We start from the raw sequence: 24,845 nt of genomic DNA on the forward strand, positions 1-24,845 counted from the left end.
AGACCCATCTCTCTGTTGGTCTTTATTTACCTCCTCCTCAGGCAGCATAGCTCCCTTAGGAGCCAAACTTGCATTGCCCCTCACCCAGGAGTGCACATACCCACCCCCATTAGAGGGGGTAGAAGGCATGGAGTAGGTTTGCAAGGAAGTAAGGGCTGCCAGTGTCAGCAGTGGGTGAAGAAGTGCACAGGTACTGCCCTGGGATGGCAGGGAGGGGGATGATCCATATACAGCAGCTCCATCCCCCTTGGAACCTATTGATCTCATAAAGGAGCTCCCTCCGCTTCATGGGGGAGATGCTGCTGCTCCAGTTTCTCTCCCTTGTTACATAATCACCAGTCAATCTTGGCCATTACCCCAACCCATTTCATCCTTCCAGGGGCTAAAAGTAGAGGGGATGATTCAGCTTTAAGATATCTACTGATCTGTAAAAATCCATGTTATGCTGGGCTTTTTATTCCAAGCACAGATAACTGTATGTGTTGATCTGTAGCGTGTTTCCCAATGGAAGAACCACTCCCCTGAGAAGGAATTCCTCACTAAGGTGAGACCTGGCTGATTTTGGACAAACTTGAATCCGCTTACCCCTTCCAGTGAGGTCAGAACTAAGCTCCAGTTTGGTTTGCAATAGTTAAGAAAAGTGAGATTCTAAATATTTAATTTCTAGTCTCATCACAAAACACATGAAAAGTGAATGGCTGGCTTGGTGGTTGGAGTGGGAGGGCTGTGGTAGGGAACCTTCCACCTCCAGTTTGTGTCCAGTCAAGGTCAGTTACAGTTAAAATATATTAACAGAGATAAAGAGGAAGCAGGGATAGGAAAGAGAGCAGAGAAGCACTTGCATGTGAGATGGCGGGGGGGAGTTGTGTTCTGACATTTTTGTTAAGTCATTGGACACATGGTACATAGGGACTTGTACTACTACAAATATGGGGCCGCCTTAAGGAGCCACCATGCTCAAACCAAAAGCCTGGCAGGGACTGGGGAAACAGCAGCCAGAGTTTGTTACCGTCTGTAGCATGTGCCATGCTGGTGAGTTAGTCCCTACAATCACATGCAGGAGTCTGTAAGCAAATGTCTACACAGCTAAACCAAGCCACATAGAGGGGGCATAAAAGAACTGAATTCACATCCTACAGACCTTTGGCTATAAACCCTATTCTGTAGATGCCACTAGAACTAGTGGAGGTAGATAGGTGGGAGGGAGGTCAGTGATCTTTCCACACAAGCCGTAGCCTGCAGAGGCTACTAAAAAGAGGCCAGGGAGGAATAAGCAGAGGAAGAGTCAATGCAGAAAGCATCCCACACAGATCCTATTTTGTGGGTGCAATTAGCTGCACTGCTATCCAATAAGGAATACACGTCTCAAAGGAGGGCTAGGCAGGGGTGCCGGAACAGTTTATATAGTGGGGGTGCTGAGAGCCATCGAACCATACTGTAAACCCTGTATATGATGGGGGGGTGCAGCAGCCCCCCTCGTTCCAGCCCCTATGGGGCTAAGACACCCTGCAGCTCCGGAGCCCAGCAAGGAGCAGGCGAGGGGGCGGCCGGGTGACATCGCCCTGTGATTACACTGGAGCTCTGGGAGCTGTTTCACCCTGGGGTGACCCACGGCACCGCCACGTGGCTGTCGCCCCCCAGGGCGCGTTACTCGCCATGGCTCCAGCCAGGCTGCGGGGGCCCTCCTGGGGCTGGGCCAGCCCCTAACTCGCCCTGTCTCCCTGGGACAGCCAGGGGCTCCGGGTATCCGCCGGGGCTGGCTACACCGCCCGGCAGAGCCTGATCCCGGGCAGGACTCGCCGGCCCCTTTAAGGCCTTGGGGGAGGACTCACATGCACCCCCATCCCCTCCCCCCAGCGTGCTCGCGCCCGCCGGCCGCCACCGCTGTGCGTGCTCGTGCCCGCCGTCTGCAGGGCGGGCTGGCTCGCTCCCGTGCCCCGCTGCCGCCGCCGCCCGCGAGGAAGATGGTGGCGAGCGCCCGGGTGCAGAAGCTGGCCCGCCGCTACAGGCTGGCGATCGCCACCGCGCTGGCCATCCTGCTCATCCAGGGCCTGGTGGTGTGGAGCTTCAGCAGCCTGGAGGAGGACGAGCACGGCGAGGTAAGGGGGGGGCTCGGCTCGTGCAGGAGGGCAGGGGAATGGGGCGAAGCCTGGGGGAGCCGGGGTCGGGGCAAATACGGGGTGGGGGGTGCATTCGGGGCTGGAGGTGAGGTTGCTGTGCATCAGGGCCAGGGGTGGGGGGTGACCGTGCATTAGGCACTGGGGTGGCTGATGTGGGGGGAGATGGTGCATTGGGACCTACGTTGTCTGCTGGGGGAAGAGAGCACTGTAGGGTCTGGATGGGTGAGTGGAGGGCTGCAGTACGTTAGGCTCTAGGGCTGTCTGGCGTGGGGTGATTGTATCAGGCTGCTGGGGGTTGGGTGTTAGAATGCCATGGTCTAGGTGGGTTAGATGTTACAGTGCATTAGAATATGGAGGTGTCTGAACTGGAAATGTCTAGTACCCCCCCATCCTAATATTTTGTGGCACAGTGCATCAGGGTCTGGGAGCTCTGATGAGGGGGTTGACCGTGCGTTAGGATCTAGGGTGACTAGTATGGAAACTTGCTTTAGTGCATTAGGTCTGGGGGGTTAGATGGGGTGCTGCTGCTGTGTATTAGGATCTGACAGTGTGAAATGGGGGAAGGGTGCTTTAGTGAATTAGGGTAAGTGGGTGGGGACCTGGCTGGGGAGGGTAGTACAGAGAGTCTGGCATGGGGTGTGTGTGTGTTAGGGTGCAATAGGATCTGGGGGACATTACAGTAAGTTAAGATTTGATCCGGAGAAATATTGCCCTGTATTATGATATAGAGGATCAGATGTAGTGCAACTGTCAGAACTCAGGGTTCTGATGTAAGACCAGGGTTGTTAATATACCATTAGTTGGAATCTTACATTTTCCAAGCAAAGAGAATATTCACCATGAATCTTGTTCTGAGAGGCTCATCTGGGGAAGAATATTAGTGTGCATCATGATGGCATCATAATACCTTGCAGTTATATGTTGCTTTTCATCTGAGACAGTCAAAGTGCTTTACGAATCCAAGTAAGCGTCCTCATCCCCTTTTTACATACTGGGACACTAATGCAAGGACGGGTGAAGTGATTTGCCCAAGGTCACGTGCTGAGCTGGCAGGGAATAGAAGCCAGTTCTCTGGACCAGACTGTCTCATCCTTCACATGAAGGTTTTGACCTCTGGGTCACTCATTCAGATGGGTCTATTTATTACAAGCATATGGAGTGTGTCTCTGCCTGTTATATCTGGTCAAACCCAGATCAGGTCAGTTGCGACTAAATCCCATTTCTGTCAGACACCTGTGATTGAGGTGATGGTCTCAGTGTAGTTTCTCACAGCCAAGGGTCTGCCTGACAGCTGAGCCCCTTGTGGGCCGTCTCATTTGAGAGGCCTGGAACCTCTTCCCCCTTTAGATCTAAGGCTGAAGCATATCTGGGTCAACATGAGAAAGTGCTTATACTTGCTGTCTGTTGTGTCCCTCTTTTACAGCTGATTAGAAGTTGTCTGTCCAGGCCTGTCAATCCAACACCTTTTACAAGTACTAAATTCACTGTGGGGAGGACCCGTCTGCTATGATTTAGTGGTAAAATCTGGGATGGGAGAGATTTGAGGGAGGGCAGGCTGAAGAACGGTATAGTGCCCCAAGGATGAAGGGCGTGAGCTGGGGAACATGCATGTGTACTGCTGTTGTATTACAGCAAACAGCATTCTGGGGATAGCAGAAATTTAAAAGTCGAAGGGGGCACTAGGATTCCACTTTTTTTCTTTAGGGAATGGATTTTGTGCCTTTTCTAGTGCTTGGCAGAGGGGAAATTTTCCAGGATTCTACAGTTTTTCATGGGACTAGCAAAGACGTGGTCAGCTGTCCTTGGGCACTGGGCAGAGATGCAGAAATAGCTGCTGGATCTGAAATGGTACATGAGAGATGCATGGAGCAAAGTATTTTTGGATGGTAAGCATGGCTTACAATTGTCACATTCCCAGCCACATGTGCCCTGTTGTGCGTGATGCTGGTTGACTTGATGAGTGAGTGGACAGGAAGTGAGACCCCTTCATGTGCTGCACCTACCATGCATTATCATCTCCACATGCCAGAAAACCAAGTGGTTTCTGGAGCCTTATGGCCCAGAAAGACTTAATTGAAGCTATAGAATAAATGTTAGTGAAAGAGAAAAATCTCCCATGATACTAAGACATTAGGAGGCGAGGAGGGGAGAGATTGGGACAGAATTGGGAGCCAGGAATTCCTGAGCTGCAGATTTGGCTCTGCCACTTTCTCTCTTCTCAACTGGCTAATGTTTGTAAAGCACTCTGAGAGCTCCCTATACTCTGGTTTCTCTTCAGATCGTATAAATCTTTAGCCTGTGTCTGTCTGTCCTGTGCCTTTCTCCAGAAAGAAATGTTTAGTCTCTATTCCTTCCAGAAGCCTCATTCCTATACATTCTCTCCAAAATTCAGACTGGGAAATTGGCAGGTTTTGCTGATGCCCCAGGTCGTCTTGTCTGGAAATGTGAGGTGTGGTTGGCTCATTGGTCTGGTGTTATGGATATTAGGGGACAGGTGATCTAGTTCAGAGGAAGCAAAAGCCGTCCTGAGCCTTTGCTCAAAACCTGAAGCAGGTTCCAGAGAAGTTCAGTTAACTTTTCTTAAAAAATAGCTTTTCATTTTCACACGCCTCTGCACTTCCTGACTGTGGCTGGCGCTGGAGGAGCCAGAGTACCAGGGTATTTCTGGCAAAGCTGGAAGCAACAGAAATCTTCCAGGAGATCCGGTGCTCCTAAGATTACCAACCAATTTTGCATCCCTGAAGGGCTTAGATAGTATGGGTCCTAGTTGCTTAATCAATTAGAACGTTTTCATTCTCCCAGTCGCCAATGAATGTTCTGTCCCAGTATTGCTGGCCCTGCCTGCATCTGCCAGTTGTAGTTTGCTTTGGAGACTCGAAGGCAGACACTAGTCCTTAAAATGCCATGGAGCATCTGGAGCTTTTAGTCACTCAAGTCAGCCTTATCCTTGCCCTCAGGGGTCATTGCATTCAGCTGGGGCTGCTGCTGTTTATTGCTGCCGCAAGAATCGAACTGTTTGCAGCCTAAGCCTGAATGTGAACCAATGTCTCCCAAAATGAGTCTGAGTTTACCCACTGTGCCATCTAGCTGCTCTCAAAGCAGCTGCTTATAGCTGTGGTTGTTCTGGCAGGAATCTTCCCTTGATGTCTGTTTCCGCTCTCCTTCCTTCCCAGCTCTTTCTGTTCTGTTTTTCAGAGAAGGTGTCACACAGATAACAAGGAGACTCTAAATCCGGAACATGGGGGAGGCCTCAGCCAGAGACTCAATGCGCAAACAAGATCGCTGGCTTTTACTGAATCTGTCTGTTCACAGGTCCAGTACGGCCACTGGCAGGGGTGCAGGTGTGGGCGGCTGTGTAGGCAAAAGGGAAGGAGAGCAGCCCGGCCAAGTCATTCTCATAAAGAGTTTACCCAGGGAGAGAAATAGCCCTAACCTCAAAGTCACTTGCCCAAATGAGCCAAGGCCTTGGCTGTCTGTTGGCTTCTGCTGGGGAGAACAAGAGGGCAGCGGCTTTTGTTGTTGATCCCAGGGATGCTACAGCATAACCACTTGGTGTTCAGTTCCTGTCTATGTCCAAAGCAACCGATAAAGCACAGCCCCCTGGTATGAAGGCCCCACGTCACCCAGGAAGCCAATGGACCTCTTCTCAGGGGCTTTGTTCCCACTCGGGCTAGATGGCCGCTGCATTTACTGTCTCGCTTACCTTTTCCAATCAGACCCAGAGTACGGTTTTGTCATTGTTGCCCACCCTGAAGTTGCAGCGCCCATGGAAGGCACGGTTTGACAGCTGTGGGCACTGAGGGGCTCTATGCACAGAGCAGGTACCGTACAGTGCTGAAAGCAGCAGTGACAGCTTCCTCCAGGCCACCTTGCCTGCATTTCTCAACCCCGGGTTGGAACAACTGTAAATTGAAAAGTTAGCTCAGCCTCCATAGCATGTGCAGTCCTTGGTTTCTAGGCAGGACCTAGCCACAAGGGATTGCAGAGATGACTGTCATGATGTGGGTATCTGTCTGCTAGGACCTGGGCCAAGACCAGCTCCTTTCACATGGGCCACTGAACAGCCTGGGCTGCGTACAAACGAGAGATTTTGAGATGAAAAGCCCTGTACTCTGTTCCTATTCCCTGGAAAGCTCCCTGTCACATTCCCAACCCACTGAGTATCTAACCCACTCAAGTATGTATCCTTCTATGGGCATCACGCAGCTCTCTGGATTATTATATTTACTTGGGATTCCTCCAAATTGCAGTGCAGATGCAGCTGAAGTATTACTCTTAAAGTCACAGTCTGCCCTTGGACGCACATACACATTTCTCGTACAGTTAGCCGGGGACTGTGTGCATACAGATCGACAGCAGGGCAGCCCCTGTAGGAGAGTTCAGGCTTGAATGTGTGGAAGGATTGGGTAAGCCACAGAATATCCTTATAAATGCGGAGGAGGAAATGTGATTGGGAAAGGTCCATTATGTCTGATTCATTTATTTAATCTTCCCTTTCGGTTTGATAATCCTCAATCCAAATGGATCTAGGCTCTGACTAAACAAGGTATTTGTCTCACACCCAGCACAGTGAAATCAGGACAAGGCTCCCTTTAAAATGTCCTTCTCTGTCAGTGCACCTATAACAATCGCGCAGATCTTCGCCAAAGAGCTTGCTTTTAAAGAGACACAGCGGAGTCCATTTTAGGCATAAGATTCAGGGGTTCAGAGTCACATACATTAATGGAATTGGGTTTTCAGATGCCCTTGATGGCTTTGAAAAATGTCGGCTTTGGATTTTAGTTCTGTAGTGAACCCCCTGCTCCTGCCTTTGTGTTTAATTCTTTCCCTGTAGTGGCTGTATCCCAAATGCAACAACATCACAGGAGGCTTAGAAAGCAAAATGGACCAGTCCTGTTTTTGTTGCCTAAACTGAAGGAAATGTACCAAATAAATTGTCATCAGTAGTGAAAAGTAAATTAAATTTGAAAGCAAACATTTCTTTAAACAATAGTGATGTTCGTAATCCAGGGGAGGAAATGTGTTTACAAATGGTTTTCCAAGCTGACCGTTTTCCTCTAAGTCTCAGAATGCAAAGACCCTTTCTAGGAATATTTCTGCATCAGCAGCTGTCAGCAATTCTCATGAGATATTTGTGAGTGACCTGAAGAAATGCAGAGCAGAATTGAATTGCTCCCCTGCTCTGACCATATGCAAATCGTTCAGCATCCAGAACCCACAAGCTGTGGAACAGATGAGGAATGTGAGTTTTGTGCAGGTTCTGGAATCTGGGGAGTTATCAGAGCAGGTGTGCCCAGCTAGTAAATGTCTTCTGTGGTGGATCTTTAGTCCTCATCCAATATTAGCTTGCCTCGTGGGGTACGTATTTCAAAGCAGGCAGGCTCAGAAGCAGGAGGGGCAGAAGTCAATTGTACTACTGATACCAGGACTTGTGAAGACTGAAGAGCTGTAATTGTCGTCTTATATTCCAGTAGTGTCTAGAGGCCTCAACTGAGATCAGGGCCCCATTGTGTCAGGTGCTGTACATACACATACAATAAGAGACAATCCCAGCCCCAAAGATCTTACAATGCAAATAGGCTAAACAGACAAAGGGGACCAGAGTGATTATCCCTTTTCCTGTTCTCCCAGGAACAGAGGATGATCCGAAGGGAATGAGACAAGGAAAAATCAATCCTTTGAAGTACCGTGTTGAAACAAGATATTTATTTCCTTAGTCATTTTGCCACGTCAGTATCTTTTTGTCGCTCTGGAGAAGGGAAGGAGAGTCCCTTGGAGAAGGGAAGGGGAGTCCCTTGTGGGCAGTTTCCATGCCACTCTGGAGTTTGTAGGTGTCATGTAGAGTCCTTGGCAAGAGATTTGCTAGAAACATGCCTGAGAGACTGTCCCTTTGTCAGCCTGTCGTCATACCGGTCTCACTGGTATGGCGGGTCGTGATGTACTACAGCACCAAGCACTCTGCTCCTTTACATGCTGTGAGGCTGGTGGGTGTGTTGATGAGAAGGAAGTTTAGATCCAGAAGGTGGGGGAGATCATAGGGAAATAACCTCCTGGCAGGGTACAGAAATTGGGTGCCTGGTGGAGATGGGGGGCATAGACCAGGATCTCATTCTGGGAACTGTGCAGAAGTCCTGCAGAAGTTTTAAATACAGTTGAGTGACATGACTGGAGTAATCTCGTTTTCACTTCCTGGCTGGGGTGGAAGGATCGCTTCAGTGTGGTGCAGTATTTAGGGACTGTTGGGTTCATTAACTGGCCCCTCAAGGAAGGATAGGGGCATTTCTTCTTATTTCTGCTTTTGGGAAGGAGAGCTGGGCTCACTCCGTCAGCCGCGGGCCAGACCACAGGCTCCTTCTGGGAGAGATGAATCCGACTGTAACTAGGTGGTGGCATTTCATGTGGTCTGTGCTGAAAGCACAGGAGGAGGAGAGGCAGAAATAGGCTCAGCAACATCTCCCCTCCCCTGGCCATGTCACTGGAGCTCCAGTGTGCATGGTATGAAAAACAGCTCTGTCCTGAAGGACATAATCAGTCGGAAGGTGATACTCAGAGCCCGGGGGTGGGAGAGTGAAGGGAACATGACTGAGAACAGAGATGTTTCCACAGATGCTGCTGGGAGTTCAGATCTCAGAGTAAACCGAATGACTTTGCTCCTGATGCCTTGAAGGGGAAAAGGAAAATTAGAGCCAGTCTGGGCAAGGAGTTCTGAAACCTGCCCTGCACGCATTCCCCTGCCTTATCCTCATCCCAGCCAGTTCCAGGTGCATCTCCTTCGCCACCTGCGGGGTGCCAATGCTTTCTCTGGCCTCCTGGAAGCAATTCTGCCTGAGCGCCAGCTCTAGAATGTGGAACATGTTTGTTCTTCGCTTGTCACTCTCCTCCTGGACTCTCCGCTCCTGTAACTCTTGTGCAGAGAAAACAGATTTTTAACTCTCCAAACAGATGGTCCTGCGTGGTGACTAATGAACTGTTCTCTCTGCCCGTTCTGGGCTCTCCGTGATGCATGCTTGGAGTGGGAGATGGAGAAGTTTTAAGCCTTGTCATGCTCATCTTGCTGAAAGAGCACTGCCGACAAAGGCGTGTTAGAACTGACCAGTCGGTCAGCACCTCTGATCTTTCACTAGACGTGTGATCCCTGCGTGGCTGAGGAGCAGTCTCGCTCACAGAGCTGATTAGAGAAGCAGAGTGGTTTGTTGATCCAGTGAGACCTTGGGGCTTTACTTCAGTTAACATAGGAACTGACGTGTGCACAGCCAGGTCTTGGAAGCTGCTCGGGTTTCCAAGCCCCCATCTTTGTGCCCCCCGATCTCCCTTGGGCTGGCCCTTCGTACCGGACTCTGCCAAGTAAGGAAGCTGTTGAAGGACACTGCTTGCATGAAGTAATTTGTTAGATCTCTCACCCCAGTGGTGAACCAATGCATCAGTTCAGCAATGCTCTTCCTGCACATCAGCATGCAACACGCCCTGTGACTGTAGCTGCCCCACTGTATTCTGGGTCTCCTGTCCTGTAGCACCTAGCTCTGTGGGTGGGAGATGCAGCATTGGGGTAATTTTTCAAATACAAAGCAGTGCCTTGTGGGGTCACACAGGGACTGGCGGAACTAGGGCAGCTGCAGCACTTCAGGCTGCCTGTCCATGCCCTTATCCGCAAGGCTTGAGCTCATGACCTTACTCTGAGATGCAATCAATACTTGTCAAATGCTGAGGCAGCTACCATTGTGGGTGGAGCTGAGGCATTGTCCAGGCACTGCAGATTCAGCATGTTCCGGCCAAAAGGCTTCAGCAAAGCTCTCTGGCCTGTGGTAGCCAAGGAAAGTGTGTCCAGTTGTGACTCTCCTAACACAGCAGAGCTCGATGGTGGAGCGTTAGGAGGTCACTGTTTCACTTGCGCTCTCTGTCTCTCTCTCTCGCTCTCGGTGTACACCGACAGTCCAGCGTTTCTTTGGCACAGGAAGTGTTGCTAACAGACGTGTTTCCCCCGTCCGCATCCTGCACTGATATCCCTCTACCTTGCCCCACGCTTGCCCCCCAGCCTTCAAATGCTGTTCAGTCTCTCCAGACCTGATGGCTCCTGCAGTATCTTGCTGCTTTAGCATTCACCTGGGAATGGCCCTGCTGGATCAGCCCAGTGGTCCGTCTACTCTGGCGGCAGCTAATACTGTAAAGGAGAGAGTCTGCCGCGGTTCTGGCTTCCCAGTCCTGACACCTCATCCCCTGTTCTTACCATCAAACGGCCCTGCCTCCGGGAGCAATTCCCTCCTCTCCCCAAGGCTAAATCATGTCTGCTAATCAGCCAGCGTGGCAGAAATAACTCGGTGTAATTAACATCACCCTTTACTCATCAGCTTGGCTCCTTGGGAGAGTTTGCTCTGGGGATTTTCAAAGCAGCTGGAGAGCCTAGCTTACAAACGAGGAAGTGAAGTTAAAGCACGTGGGTTCTGATCCAGCGTGGACACAGTGTGTGACCTTAGACACAGAGATCAAGTAATTGGCCCTCTAGCCCATTGGTAAATTAATAACCCTTTGACAGGGCTTTGCACCTGGAGATCTCCAGGGCCACACTGCACGTTAGTATTATCCACATGTAGACTCAGACTTTAAGGTCAGAAGGGACCATCATGATCATCTAGTGTGACACAGGACAGAGAACCTCACCCATCCAATCCTGTAATAGACCCCTAACCACTGGCAAAGTTACTAAAGTCCCCAAATCATGATTTAAAGACTTCAAGTTACAGAGAATCCACCATTTACTCCAGTTCAAACCAGCAAGTGACCGTGCCCCATGCTGCAGAGAATGGCAGAGACCCTGAGGGATTTTCGCCCTGGGGGAAGATTTCTATGGCGATCAGTTAGACTCTGAGCATGTAGGTGAAAGCTGCATTTGAACACCTGGGAAAGAATTCTCAGTAGCTCAGAGCCATCCCCGTCCAGTGTCCATCTCTGGCTGCTGGAGCTAGCAGTCTCGGATGGGCCATATGCCATTGTAGACAGTCTTGTGATACCATCCCCGTAAATGTATCCATCTCAGTCTTGAAACAAGGTTGGCTTTTTGCCCTTCTATTCCGCTGGGCAGGCTGTTCCAGAACTCCACTCCTCTGATGGTTAGAAACCTTAATCTAATCTCATGTAAGAGCTGAGGAAACTGAGGCACAGTAAGAGTTGACTTGCCTGAGGCTCCCCTGGAAGTCATGGCAGTGTTAGTTAGGAACAAAATCCACGCCTGCTGGTTCTCAGCTCTGCATGCCAATTCTGAGACCACAATGTATTTATAGTGTGTCCACCACAGCGGTTCCTGAATGCCTGCCTTCCCTGGCCACATCTCCCTTCTGACGGGATTGTAGGGGATGAGTAATGTCTGTACAGCACATGGAAAATGCAATTGCTATTTATGTGCAAAGCTGTGGTAGTGGTAGTGCTCAGAGGGAAAAGGTGGGCTTGTGGGTTTGCACTCGACTGGGACCTGAGAGATCTGGGTTGTACTCCCGGTTCTGCCACAGGCTCCCTGTGTGATTTGGCCGAGCCTCCATTCCCTTCCTGTACAGTGGGGATAATAATACGTTCTTTGGCTAGCTGGATTGTAAGCTGTTGAGGGCAGGGAGCGTCTCTCGCTGAGGCCGGGTCCGCACTACACACTTACTTAGGTATAACTGCATTGCTCAGGGGTGTGAAAAATCCACACCTCTGAGCAACTTAGTTATACGGACCTTAACTGCCCATGTAGACAGCTCTGTATTGGCAGGAGAGCTTCTCCCGACGACACAGCTGCCGCCTCTCACAGAGGCGGCGTTACTAAGCCGACAGGAGAGCAATCTTCCATCAGCTTAGAGCGTCTTCACAAGAAGTGCTGCAGCGGTGCCAGTGCACGTTTGTCATGTGTGCCTGCCCTGAGAGTGCGTACAGTATCTTGCACAATGGGGCCTTCTAGGGGTATGTCTACACAGCACTGTAAACCCAGTTCTGTGGGACCCGCCTTTGTTAAGTTGGTGCTTTCAAGCCCAGGCTTGAGCATCCACATGGCGTTGTACACCTGGCTTCCAGCTGCGGGACCCCAGGCCTTGCAGCTTTGCTAAAGCATCCACGCTGCACTACACAGATGTTCGACTAGGGCGTGCAGTTGGAGCTGCGTCCGTGCTGCAGAATGACCCAGGTCTCAGTGCCTTGCAAGGGGGTGAGATAAGCACGTGTCTGTAGCATGTGCTGGGGTGGAAGGCTCTGTAGCAGGATGAGCTGCTGCGGCTGCTAACAATAAGGAAGGTGTTACTAGAGATGTGGTGATACCCAAGTTAACATTTTCCCTCTGTTTTGTGTCTGGAAAAGGGACGGCAAAAAAAGGCCAGGTTGCCTGAAAACAGCGAAGGCTCCAAAGATTCGGACAGCTCCGCCGGTCGCCGGGGGAGCGCGAGCCGGAAGCATGGGCGGTGGAAGGGCCGCCCGGAAAGCCCTGGAGTGCTGGTGGCCAAGGTGGTGAGAGCCGTCACCACAAAACACAAACCTGGGCGAAGGCTCCCGGCAGCCCGGGACGACTCGAGCAGGAGGAACCGGACGGAGCTGCGTGGGGATGCCCAGCTGGCCATCTTCCAGCACGGCGACACGGGCAGCGTGGAGGGGGCTCCCCAGCCCACCGAGAACAGCTTCGCCCCCAAGTGTGAGATCACGGGCAAAGACGCCCTGTCGGCGCTAGCGAGAGCCAGCACCAAGCAGTGCCAGCAGGAGATCGCCAACGTGGTGTGCCTGCACCAGGCAGGGAATCTGATGCCCCGCTCTGTGCCCCGGCACTGCCAGTTGTCAGGTGAGTCTCTCCAGGATTGCCAGTGAACATCAGCAGTGCCCCCAAAGGTAATCCCTTGGCATCGGACAGATGCCCTGTTAGTGGGCCACAGCCTGTTGTCCAACCCTAATCTGAGGCAGAGCAAATGTCCTGCCCCATTACCCTGTCTCATCAACCTCTGACCTGTGACTAATACCTGCAGAGGTAATCCAATCAAAGCCATGCCAGCCTATTCGCCTAAGGAATCTCTCTCCTCAGCGAGGCTACTTTGTCTGGGTGGGTTCAGTCACTACAAAGGAAAATCACAAATGCAGCCCACTGTGTTTCTGCCTTGTGCCCCTCTTCCCCCACTGTTAATGGCAAAGATTGTCCCATGGAGATGACACATCCCAGCAGGCCGTGTTATACTTACTCAGCATTCTGGCCACACTGGATGTTAGCACTGAGTCTCCTTGCAGCCCAGTGGAGATGGGAATGATTGCAGTCTGCTCTCCTGGCAGATCAGGTGTGTCCCTGGGGCCCGTGGCAAGGTGAAAGTGCAGCCCTAGGTTGGAAAGACGCTAACAGCGAGGCTGAGCAATATGGGGACTCTGTACTCTGCAGTAAGAGAACAGCTGGCAGAGGGATCTTGAGGAATGGCTGCTTCCCTCCCTCCCCCAGCAAGCGGGCGAGCTGAGCCCAGCTGCTGGCTCAGTGAGTATCTGCTCTCTGTCCCTCCAGGGAAAGTCAGCCCTGTGATCCAGTGGGACGAGAGCAAGACGCACCAGGCCTCCGTGAGCAAGCCGGTGCGGATCGCGTACATGCTGGTCGTTCACGGGAGGGCCATCCGCCAGCTGAAGCGGCTCATCAAGGCTATGTACCACCAGCAGCACTTCTTCTACATCCATGTTGACAAGGTAGGAGATGGGCGAGGGGAGGGTGCAGCGCTTAGCGGAAGATCATGCTGCAGTGTGGGGTGGAGCTACTCGGGTGTAGTAGCTGTGCAGGCGATGGAGGATGTGCCAGAGGTTGGTAGGAAGCAATTGTAATGACACCCCTGCTTGGATTGTGTGCAGGGACTGAACCCTGGACGTTGGGCTCTGAAAGCCTCAGCCTCTATTGCTGGAGTTAAGGGTCAGGTCTACTAGCGAGGGGGCAGAACAGACTTGGCTAAGTATCAGAGGGGTAGCTGTGTTAGTCTGGATCTGTAAAAGCAGCAAAGAATCCTGTGGCACCTTATAGACTAACAGACGTTTTGGAGCATGAGCTTTCGTGGGTGAATACCCACTTCTTCAGATACATGTAGTGGAAATTTCCAGGGGCAGGTATATATATGCTAGCAAGCAAACTAGTCTTTGTTCAATCCTGAGCTGATGGTGTCAAATTTGCAGATGAACTGAAGCTCAGCAGTTTCTCTTTGAAGTCTGGTCCTGAAGTTTTTTTGCTGCAGGATGGCCACCTTAAGGTCTGCTATAGTGTGGCCAGGGATTGAACAAAGACTGTGAATGGCTTGCCAACTACAGAAACAGTTTCTCCTTTCTTGGTTTTCACACCTCAACTGCTAGAACAGGGCCTCATCCTCCCTGATTGAACTGACCTCGTTATCTCTAGTTTGCTTGCTAGCATATATATACCTGCCCCTGGAAATTTCCACTACATGCATCTGAAGAAGTGAGTATTCACCCACGAAAGCGCATGCTCCAAAACGTCTGTTAGTCTATAAGGTGCCACAGGATTCTTTGCTGCTTTTACAGACTTGGCTAAGCCTCTGTACATAGCCTAGCCAGTAGAGGAGGACAGAGAGCCCCCCTGTATTAGAAGGGGTCACACAAGATGCCCCCAGGAGCACCCTTGCTGCGGAGACATCCGTGGGTGAACGTGCACCACGGCAGGGGTGAGTGAGGGTAGCACGTTGGTGGCAGAGCACAGAATCCTGCCTGTGGGGGAACATTGGTGCAGAAGAGGGTGGGGAGGATGGGGACCTGGGGTGGGCGCAGAAGGCATTTTTGCTGAGTGAGGAGGGGAGGAAGGAAGGGATGAGGAGCCTGTGTCGGTAACGCGCTGTGTCCGAGGTCCACGTCTACAGGACATGGTGCCCTGGACCTTACAGGAGAGGGAGGCCTGGCCATGTTCTCTTGCTCGTGATCGCTTGTAAAGCAGACTCTTGTGGGCAGATCCATGGCAGGCCCCTGGCTGACTGAAGGAACCAGCTCAGCAAAGCAGCAGTGTAGGAACAACCCATGATGCAAATGAAGATCGGAGCATGTCTGAACAGAGAGAGTGCCATGCAGGCCCCGCCTCTGCCCCGAACACCCCATGAGACTACGACAGCTCCCCGGGAAATTAATTCATGGGAAACGTTCCTTGATCTGTCCTATCCTGTCTGCCCCAGATGCTGGGATCCATTCCTCTCCCCACATTTGCACTGGGGGCTGGATCCATTCCTCACCCTGTGTTTCCCCCCTCCTCCCCATCTGTGCCAAGGGGCTGGATCCATTTCTCCCCCATCCCCCTGTGTTTTCCCCCATCTTTCTTGGGGTGCTGGGATCCATTTCCCCGTCCCTCCTACCTGCCTTGGGAGGGCAGTGATCTGTTCCCTGCCTCTCTCATAGCTGACCCTCCATGCTCTGCTCCCCTTCCACAGATCTGGCTGCCTGTCCTCACCAAACTCCCCTCGGGTGTCTTGTCAGCTTGGAGGGAACATTCCACCCTGCCTTCCCCAGCGAGCCTGCGGGAGCTGACTGAGGGACTCTTCCGCCCTTCCCCATCTCGGAGAGGAAATGAGCATTTTCTCCCTCTGGTTCCTCTCCCCAGCCCCGGCAAAATCCAATCAACATGCAAAACACTGGGCCAGAGATGAAACACTTCCCCCACCCTCCCATCCCTCGTCAACCGCAAATGAGCTGAGTGGCTCAGCTCTTAGCACTGAGATGGGAGGCAAGAACTCCTGGGGCTGCAGGGGGGTTATTGCAGCGTCCCCGCCTTGCTGCTCCCTGGCCCAGGGAGCCTGGAGGGGCTGACTCGACCGTTGCTCCCATCCTTTCTGGGCGACCCCAGTGGGCTGTCAGACCTGTCCTAGCCTCCCAGTCAGTTGTTTGTGCCCTAAGTCCAAGCTCCACCACGAGACTTCTCCAAGGCCTGGTCCTGCTTCTGATCATGGGGCTGAGGTTTGGAGCTGCCCCGAATGTTGCTGCTGATTAGAGCGTGCCCAGGGGAGTAGAAGGCAGGGCTCAGTGGCCCAGCAGGGTCCAGTGCAGAGACTTGTCATGAAGGCAGGCTGGGGGGCCCATGGTACCAACCATAAGAGACTGAAGTACTAAGCAGGCAAAATTGATCTAATGGTTGAGCAGGAGTCAGGATTCCTGAGTTCTATTCCTGCCTCTGCTGCTGGTTCGCGGCGAGACCTCGGGCAAGTCACTTAGTCTCCGTGTGCCTCAGTTTCCCCATCTGTACAATGAGGCAGTAACACCCGTTTTGGTGATGCACTTGGATTCTCAGAAGCACTGAGCAGCTCTGGTGGAAGCCAGCGGGAGCTTTAGGTGCTCAGCACCTCAGCGAATCAGGCCCAGCATAGCTAGGCAGTACAGTGCAGAGTCCCAGCATTGCTGGGTGCTAGTGCTCTAGAAAGCCCAATTGCACAACCAGTTCCTGAGCTGCAGCCTCTGCCCTTGCAGCGCTCCAACTACCTGCACCGCGAGGCCCTAGAGCTGGCCCAGCACTACCCCAACATCCGGGTCACGCCCTGGCGCATGGTCACCATCTGGGGTGGCGCCAGCTTGCTGAAGATGTACCTGCGCAGCATGAAGGACCTGCTGGAGATCACGGACTGGCCCTGGGACTATTTCATCAACCTGAGCGCCACTGACTACCCAACCAGGTCAGCAGGGGGAGAGAGGGTTCCTGGGGTCGGTGGAAGAGATACAGGAGGGAAGGAGCCATTTGCTGACGTAGCACCATGGAGCAGGAGCTGGGATCTCAGCACCCTGCCTGGTCTCCCCCGCAGAAAACACTGGAGATCTCCACTGCCGCATAGGGGTAGAGGGGGAAAGGAGGAGAGAGCTAAGGGACAACGAGGGGTTTAAATGGAACCCACGTGTCCGAGAAGGGGATTGGGGAGCCCTGTCTGCACTGACCCTGCCAACTGGTGAATGAGAAGCCACGTGGGGTGTGGGAGGTCAGCAGCACGCGACGGGGGAATGGGGCAGTTCAGCTTTGCTCCAGCCCCAGGCCTGGTTCCTCTCTGCAGGAGAGCAGAGGGTCCAGCTGGAAGGGCGGTACCTTTGCTGGGAGTCTCAAGTGTGACTCAGTTTATCCTGCTCCATCCCTCACCCTATGAATGAAACACCCCAACCCCACCCCTGCTCGCCCTCATTAGGCACCAGGCAGCGGAGCAGGCGGATTTGCATCTTGCCAGCGCCGCGATAAGGTTTTGCATCTGTGCCTGTCAGCCAGCTTTGTGGCTTTGCAAATCGCAGCCTCAATGTGTAAGCGTTTAGCCCTGGCAGCTTCAACTCCCGCTCCAGCGCTGCTAACACACTCTTGTTCGTGTCGCTGATCCCTACAGGACCAATGAGGAACTGGTGATGTTCCTGTCCAAATACCGAGATAAGAACTTCCTGAAGTCTCACGGCCGAGACAATGCCAGGTAACCTGGGTGTGGGGACAGAACGGCGCTTGGCACTGGGGTCGGGATAGAGATCAGCAGGGGGGTGAACTCTGAGAAGCGGGCACTAGCGCAATTATACCAAGCAGCTGAAAGAACAAGTCCTGCCTCCATGTATCCCTGTAATAGCGGCACAGACAATGAGCCGGGTCAGCCACCGTGTAAATCAGCGGTGGCTGTAATGGAGCTCCCTTGAGTCACGCCAGCTGAGGATCTGCCCTTGACCTTGTCACCGCACACTGGGAAGTGCCCCTGCTCCTGTTAGTGAGGGGACCTCTCAGCAGTCGGGAATGTGTGTTCCTCTAGAGATCACACACTGTTGACCCCGCCCCGTCCCTACACAGATTCATTAAGAAGCAGGGCCTGGACCGCCTCTTCCACGAGTGCGACTCTCACATGTGGCGGCTGGGCGAGCGGCAAATCCCGGAGGGCATCGTGGTGGATGGCGGCTCGGACTGGTTCGCGCTGACGCGGAGATTTGTGGAGTACGTGGTCTACACAGAGGACCAGCTGGTGTCCCAGCTGCGGCAGTTCTACACCTACACGCTTCTGCCAGCCGAGGTGGGTGGGCGGGGATGTTCTCCAGGGCCAGGGGCTCAGAGCTGGCTTCACAGGAGTCTTTCCCGTTTTGAATCATGTTCTCCCTCTTGGGGACATTATCCTGCCTCGGGGCCTGATCCTGTTCTCATTGACGTCGAAGCTCCCAGCGGGATAAAGCCCTTTAACTGCTTCCTGTTAACGTCCTGCCATTGGAAGACCCTTTGTGTGTGGAAGTTGAGGAGACCCAGCCAAGTACAGCTGGAAATCCCCTGCATTCCCCCATTACTAAGCTTCCCCTGGTGCATTGGGCCCTGGCGGAAGTGACATAGGCCCCAAGCCCTCTGGCTCTTACTGGCAGCAGGCTGGGCAGGCTCGTAGGCTCCGTGGCTGACCCATCTCGGTTACCTGTGTTAGGTGCCTCCCGCCCCTGCTCAGCAGCTCTCATGGCGCTGAGGATCTTGATGCCTTTTCGCACAGAAAGCAGAGCCGCCCCGGCCAGACCAGAGACTGTGTAGCTGCTGTTGGGAGGTTTCACGTTTCTAACAACCTCTCAGAAGCAACGAGCTGCCCCCAGAGCCAGAACTGCTTTGTGTTTTGGTTTGCCTGCCTGCCCGCAGCACCTGCAAAGCCTGAGCCCTGGAATAAAGGCCCTGCTAGGGGAGCTCCCACACAGAAGTTGCTGGGGATAACTCTTGAGGTTTACTGGAATTCAGCTCCGCTGGCTTTTCTGGAGCTTTGCTGGCTCCGCAGGGTGAACGGGAGTCAAGGCTTGTGTGTGTCAGTGAAGCACCAAACAGGGTCTGATTACCCAGGTCCCACACCTGTGCAGCTGTTGATACCTTTGCAAAGAGAGTGTGAAGTGCTGCCCTCCTGTCTTGCACGAGTATCCAGGGCTGCACAGCGTGTGGGGCAGGGGAGAGTCAGACCCACAACAAGCAGATGTGCTGAATAAGAAAGGGCCTTTGTTTTTTCCAGTCCCTTTTTTAAACTCCTAGCCACCTTGCATGATACGAGACCCCTGGATACGAGCCGCTGGAGGGGCGTGGTTTGGGGGAGCGTGCTGGGAATGTATGTATAGTGAGTGTGGAACAGCCTGCCCCCTGGGTCCCTTGTGGGAGGGAGCCAGCTAGGAATCCCAGGGGTTTGCAGACAGAAAATATTAAGGGCTTTTGTCCCATTTAAACCCACAAAGCTCTGTGTAAACAGCTGATGCCTGAAGTCTCCTCCTGCTGGGAAGAGGCACAATGGGGTGGACTGGAGGGGTGTTGGGGTGGGGGGAGTGTGGAGGAGGGACTAGCAGTGATCTCCATCATCCAGGCTTGCTGCATCTCTGGTGCTTTTTGCCCTTTTCTCTGTCTGTGCACAGTCCTTTTTCCACACCATCCTGGAGAACAGCCATGCCTGCGAGACTCTCGTCGACAACAACCTCCGAGTGACAAACTGGAACCGCAAGCTGGGCTGTAAGTGCCAATATAAACACATAGTCGACTGGTGTGGGTGCTCCCCAAATGACTTCAAACCCCAGGACTTCCTGCGGCTACAGGTGAAAATCGCACTCTCCCTCCCGTCTGCTTCTGTACCCTAGCACACCCCCTTTCTTTAGTCCTACAAGCAGTTCCCTTCCCAGTCCTAGATCTCCTCCTTCCCTTTCCTTCCCTCTCCTCTCCAAATAGATCTCATGCTCAAGCAGCAGCCCATCTTTCCGTCCCCCACAGGCTTTGGTTAAGCAAAATAATCTTTTAAAACCTTAATTGCTCTTAGGAGAAATTTTATTCAATGCGGTGCTGATGTGTCTCCTTTGCAAACGTGAGGCAGACCAGGGCAAGTCTCAGAGATCTTCTGAAGCAACGCACGCAGTCATCCCAAGTGCAGTTAATCTCTGCTAACCATGCACTAAAATCCTGGCTCTGTGCTATCGAAGGTCCTGATCCAGCCATCTGAGCCATGCAGGCAGAATTTTGCACCCAGGCAGAGCCCCGTTAGGGCTCCGAGGGGAGTTCACCTGTGGATTCCTAAACGATGGAAATAAGGCCTGTCAGTAACAGGCTTCTCCGAGTTGCAGTATTTCTGGAAAACAAACTGATCTGCCTTACAAGCAGCGTTTTCATTGATTCCAGTGGGACGGATTTTCATCAGTCTAATTCATGTTTTAGGCCCTTGGCCCTTTGCCTTTCTCTTGGCTTGTGCAGTAGAAATAGACTGGCTGCATTTGCTGCTGTTTGTCAGCCGCTAGTCAATTTCTCTGCCGCTCTAGCCATTGCCAATGGTGTCGGGAACGCCTGTCTCTTTGCAGCAACTCTCCAGACCCACGTTCTTTGCCAGGAAGTTTGAGTCGACGGTGAATCAGGAAGTTCTAGAGATCTTGGACTCTCACCTCTACGGTAACTACCTGCCCAACACGCCAGGCCTCAAGGCCTATTGGGAGAACATCTATGACCGTCTGGATGGGCTGAGCGGGCTCAGTGATCTCATCCTGACTGTGTACACATCCTTCTCCAGGCTAGGGCTGCAGAAAGTGACCTCATCCCATGTGCAGAAGGGAGAGAAACTCTGCAGGTAGGAGGCCCTGAGATCCCGGATCTGGGCTCTGAGCAGTAGGGCCGCCTCCACACTGTGGGATTGTGAGTGTGCCAATGGTCTCTCCTCTCTAGATTTGAGCCGCATGGCTCCCCAACCAGCGTGCACCTGTATTTCTATGACGACCGTTTCCAGGGTTACTTGGTGATGCAGGAGGTGCAGAACTCTGGGACAGGGCAGGTGGAGTCTCTGGAGATGTGGATGATGCCGCGCGGGGCTCTGAAGCTGGCAGGTCACGGAGGACAAACTAACCGGCTACAGAACCTGGAGGTAGGACACCTACCCATTCCCCTCTCCAGCCTTGGTCATCCCTCTCCCTTCCATAGCCACCAAACCCTCCAGCTCCCCAGTTCTGCCTTGCGCTAATTTTGCCTACCTTGGATTTATCTTAATGTTTAAACCAAGACTGGATGTTTTCGCTAAAAGTTCTGTCCTAGGTATTATTCAGGGCATTCCCTGGCCTGTGTTTTACGGGAGGCCAGACTAGATGATGACAATGGACCTTCTGGCCTTGCAATGTGTATCTGTTAACAACAAGGGGGGCAGGGGATCAGCTGGAGGTGGCCTTATAAAGTTATACATTCTGATCTGGGAGCGTCTCGCTGGAAGGGAACGAAGTAGAAAGACTCTAGTGTGGAAATACTGAGCCAGGGACTGGGAAACGGCTGCTTGGGCAGCAGTGGGGTCTGAAGCCCTCTGGGGAAGGGGCTGGGGCTATCGCTGCCCAGCTTTGTGAGTTTGTAGCTGATTGGCAGCTTTGTTGCAGTGTCTGATGCAGTCGTTTGTGGCCACAGCTCCTCTCAGGCAGGCAGGGAGCGTGGATAGGACAGCTCAGTGCAGGGGTAGGTGTGGGTTTCCTGTTGGGGGCTCTACCGGAGCAGAAGAGAGGACACAGGAGAATGGGACATGGCACCTGAAACCCATTGGCAGTGCTGTCCCACGGTCATGCTCTCCAGCAAAGGAAATGGTGGTGGCCATGCAGAGATGGTGTCCCTAGCCTCTGTTTGTCAGAGGATGGAGATGGATGGCAGGAGAGAGATCACTTGATCATTGCCTGTTAGGTTCACTCCCTCTGGGGCACCTGGCATTGGCCACTGTCGGTAGACAGATACTGGGCTAGATGGACCTTTGGTCTGACCCGATACGGCTGTTCTTATGTTCTTAAATGCCCTGAGGTGGGGTGGCTGAGGCAACACACCCTATTTAACAAGGGGCTGGGCTGGCAGCTGCAACTGCTGTGAGTTTGGCTTCTTTCTCTGAATGTTCGAGCTCCTTCCAGCGTCTGTGGCCCAGCCCAGGCTGGCAGGGGAGATACTGTGTTGTCTTCTCCTGCTAGGCCGGTGGAACATGTCCTCTGGAGTGTGATGTAAGAACAGAGGTGGCCGGTGCCTCCTCATGCACTGGCTGACTGTGACCTGGTGCCGCCCCATCCTGACTTCTCTCCCTTTCTCCCCTTGCAGGTGGGCACGGAGTGGGATCCCAAGGAGAGGATCTTCCGAAACTTTGGAGGCCTGATTGGGCCTTTCGACGAGCCAGTGGCCATGCAGAGATGGTCCCGGGGGCCTAACCTCACCGCCACCGTGGTTTGGATCGACCCCACCTACGTCATCGCCACGTCCTACGACATCACCGTGGAGGCGGAAGCGGAGTTCACGCAGTACAAGCCCCCTCTCAATCGGCCCCTGCGCCCTGGTGTCTGGACTGTCCGACTCCTCCAGTTCTGGGAGCCCCTCGGAGAGAACCAGTTCCTGGTGGTGCCACAGACCTTCAACCACAAACAGCCGGTCGGGAAAGGTAAGGGGAGTGGCTGCCTAGTCAATCCAGCCCAGCCCAGGCTTCCTCAGGCTGCTCCGCCTACAGCAGGGAGGGAGGCTCAGTCTCCGTGGCCTGCGGGACCCTTGGCCTCTGCTGAGACTGGCAACAAAATGGGATCAGTTGTACCCAGTGGCTTTTCCTTGACCACTGAAAACCACCAAACCTGTTCCACACAGGCCACCTAGCGTCCATTGGTGGACGGATCTGCATCAGGATCTTAGGGCTTGGTCTACACGGCGAGTTACTGCGCGGCAAGCCACAGTGTGAATCTACAGCACTCCAGCTTGCCGCACACGAATGTCCCATGTGGACGCTACTACAGTGCAGTGAAAGCCCCGGAGGGCGGGGCGGGATACTGCAGGGTACTCCGGACCTGTCACTGCACTGCCCACGTGGGACATTACCATGCGGCAAGCTGGCGCACTGTAGATTCACACCCTCGCTTGCCGCGCAGTAACTCGCTGTGTAGGCGTGATCTGAGCCCATGACCTTGTGACGCAGCCTTCCCCACCTGTCACTGGGGAAATCTCGAGCCATACTCTCAGCTGCTGCATGACGTCAGCAGAGCTGCATCCATTTAGGCCCTGCTTCCCCTGTCCTGACCAGCTCTCCACACAACCACGGCCCAGCCAGTTATTGAGGAAATAGCCAACAATCACCATGCAATGGCCAACTGCAAATGCGGGCCAGAGAACTATGCCATGTGTGACCTGTGGCTTCCTCTTACTGTTAATGTGGAGCATCAGCCAATGGAGACTACAAGTCCCAGCATGCTGTGCTCCATCTTGTTCTGAGCATCCTGGCCTATCCTGTCTCCCTGTTCCTCCCCTATCCCTGTAATCTGTCGTTGTGTGTCTGGCGGGGGTGGTCTCTCCTCCAGTTGAGTGTGGCATGTTAAGGGACCGGCTGGTGAGCGCCTCTCTGCCATGTTCAAGGGGCGATGGTGGGAGGTTTGGGGACTGTCCGCCTGTCTCTCAATCACCTCTCCCTCTGTGTTTTGCCCAGATGACAGCAGCTGGTTACATGGGGGTCCCCCCCGCAATGAGTATATGGAACAAAGCTTCCAGGGGCTGGGTGGGATTTTGAACCTGCCGCGCTCCGATGAGGTGGAGAAAGAGGCCCTGCGGAATGCGCAGCTGACGGGCAAGGCCCTGGAGGACTGGACGGACAGCAGCATCAGCAGCTTCTGGTCGGTGGCGGATCTCTGCATGAGCAGCCCCTCCAGCTGCTCCTCCCTGGACATGTGCAGCAAAACCTCCTGGAGTTCGCTTTCCCCAGACCCCAAATCAGAACTGGGAGCCATCAAACCTGATGGGCGACTGAGGTAGCAGGGGCAACCTGGGGCAGATAAAACGGAACAAGGGAGCGTCCCCCGCGGCGAACGTGGGGGGGAGCGCACATGCCCCAGGGGGGATTCTCTTGTCTGTCATCCTGTGAAATGGCACCTTATTCACTCGGAGAGAGAGAGGAACCTTCAGGTGGCAGAAAAACTTTCCCGTTTTGTTTTGGGGGGAGGTGCTGGAACAGGAGTCCCACTCCATCTCTCCCAGGAATGGGCACTGAGTGGCCGGAGAGACCATGCAGAAATGCCCGTCATCAGGGCACACGGAGGTCGCTGGCAGATGGGAGAAGCTGCATATTTATTGAATTCGTGCAGGTGTGACTCAGATGTTGCGGGGGGAGGGGAACCCAGCTGATCTGCCAGTTCTGGGTTACCCCCGGTACACCCCCTGCCCTGCCCCTCCCCGTCCATGGCTGAATCTCTGCGGGATCAGGACTCCTGCTGCTGATCTTCCACATTCCTGAGCAATTGTTGGCAGAGGACTGTGGGGACAAGGGTCTGTGGGGAGCACCAGAGACAGGGGCTGTCCTGCCGGTGTCCTTGGAGAAGCTGCTGCTGGCTTGATGCCTGCATCTCATCCCCCTCCACTCTATCCCCTTAGTTTGTATTTTTATAAATATATAGATAAATATATATGAAGCAAAGTGCAATAGAGACACAGGCCCTTGTTGGTCAGGGAATCTGTGACTCATTTCCCCTTCGCTGTAATGTACTTTGTTCTCTTGGTGGCTCGGGGGGGGAGGGGGTTGAGTATTTCATTTCCTTGTGGTGGCTGCTGGGACTCACCCCTTGCTGTCCCTGGGTGAGGTCAGTTCCCCTCCTGCTCGCCATGGGGCAGGTTCTCTGTAGCAACCGAGTGCCAAGGCTTCCTAGAGTGGGGCTGCCAACTGTGCCAAATGTTCACACCTGCTGGTGTTTCTCGTGCAATGGCTGGAGCTTGGGAATGGGAAAGTGAAGCCCCCGAGCTCACTCAGGTCACTCCTCTAGTGGCTGAAGTCTGAGAGGTCCCATTGACTCCATCGGCTTAGAGGGAGGTCC

The 24,845-nt window shown here is 53.3% G+C and overlaps 1 protein-coding gene across 1 annotated transcript; it reads left to right on the forward strand.

Annotated features, from left to right (window-relative positions):
* Positions 1 to 1,925: 1,925 nt before the first annotated feature.
* XYLT2 (xylosyltransferase 2) lies at positions 1,926 to 24,508 on the forward strand. The gene is made up of 11 exons (XM_050920497.1): positions 1,926 to 2,099; positions 12,441 to 12,912; positions 13,612 to 13,787; positions 16,545 to 16,747; positions 17,435 to 17,515; positions 17,878 to 18,094; positions 19,440 to 19,616; positions 20,367 to 20,629; positions 20,725 to 20,920; positions 22,111 to 22,444; positions 23,471 to 24,508. The coding sequence occupies exons 1-11, from the start codon at positions 1,965 to 1,967 to the stop codon at positions 23,791 to 23,793; spliced, it is 2,577 nt and encodes an 858-aa protein (XP_050776454.1). The 5' UTR covers positions 1,926 to 1,964; the 3' UTR covers positions 23,794 to 24,508.
* Positions 24,509 to 24,845: the final 337 nt, after the last annotated feature.

Source organism: Gopherus flavomarginatus, chromosome 12 (assembly GCF_025201925.1).
Source record: "Gopherus flavomarginatus isolate rGopFla2 chromosome 12, rGopFla2.mat.asm, whole genome shotgun sequence".
NCBI lineage: Eukaryota > Metazoa > Chordata > Testudines > Testudinidae > Gopherus > Gopherus flavomarginatus.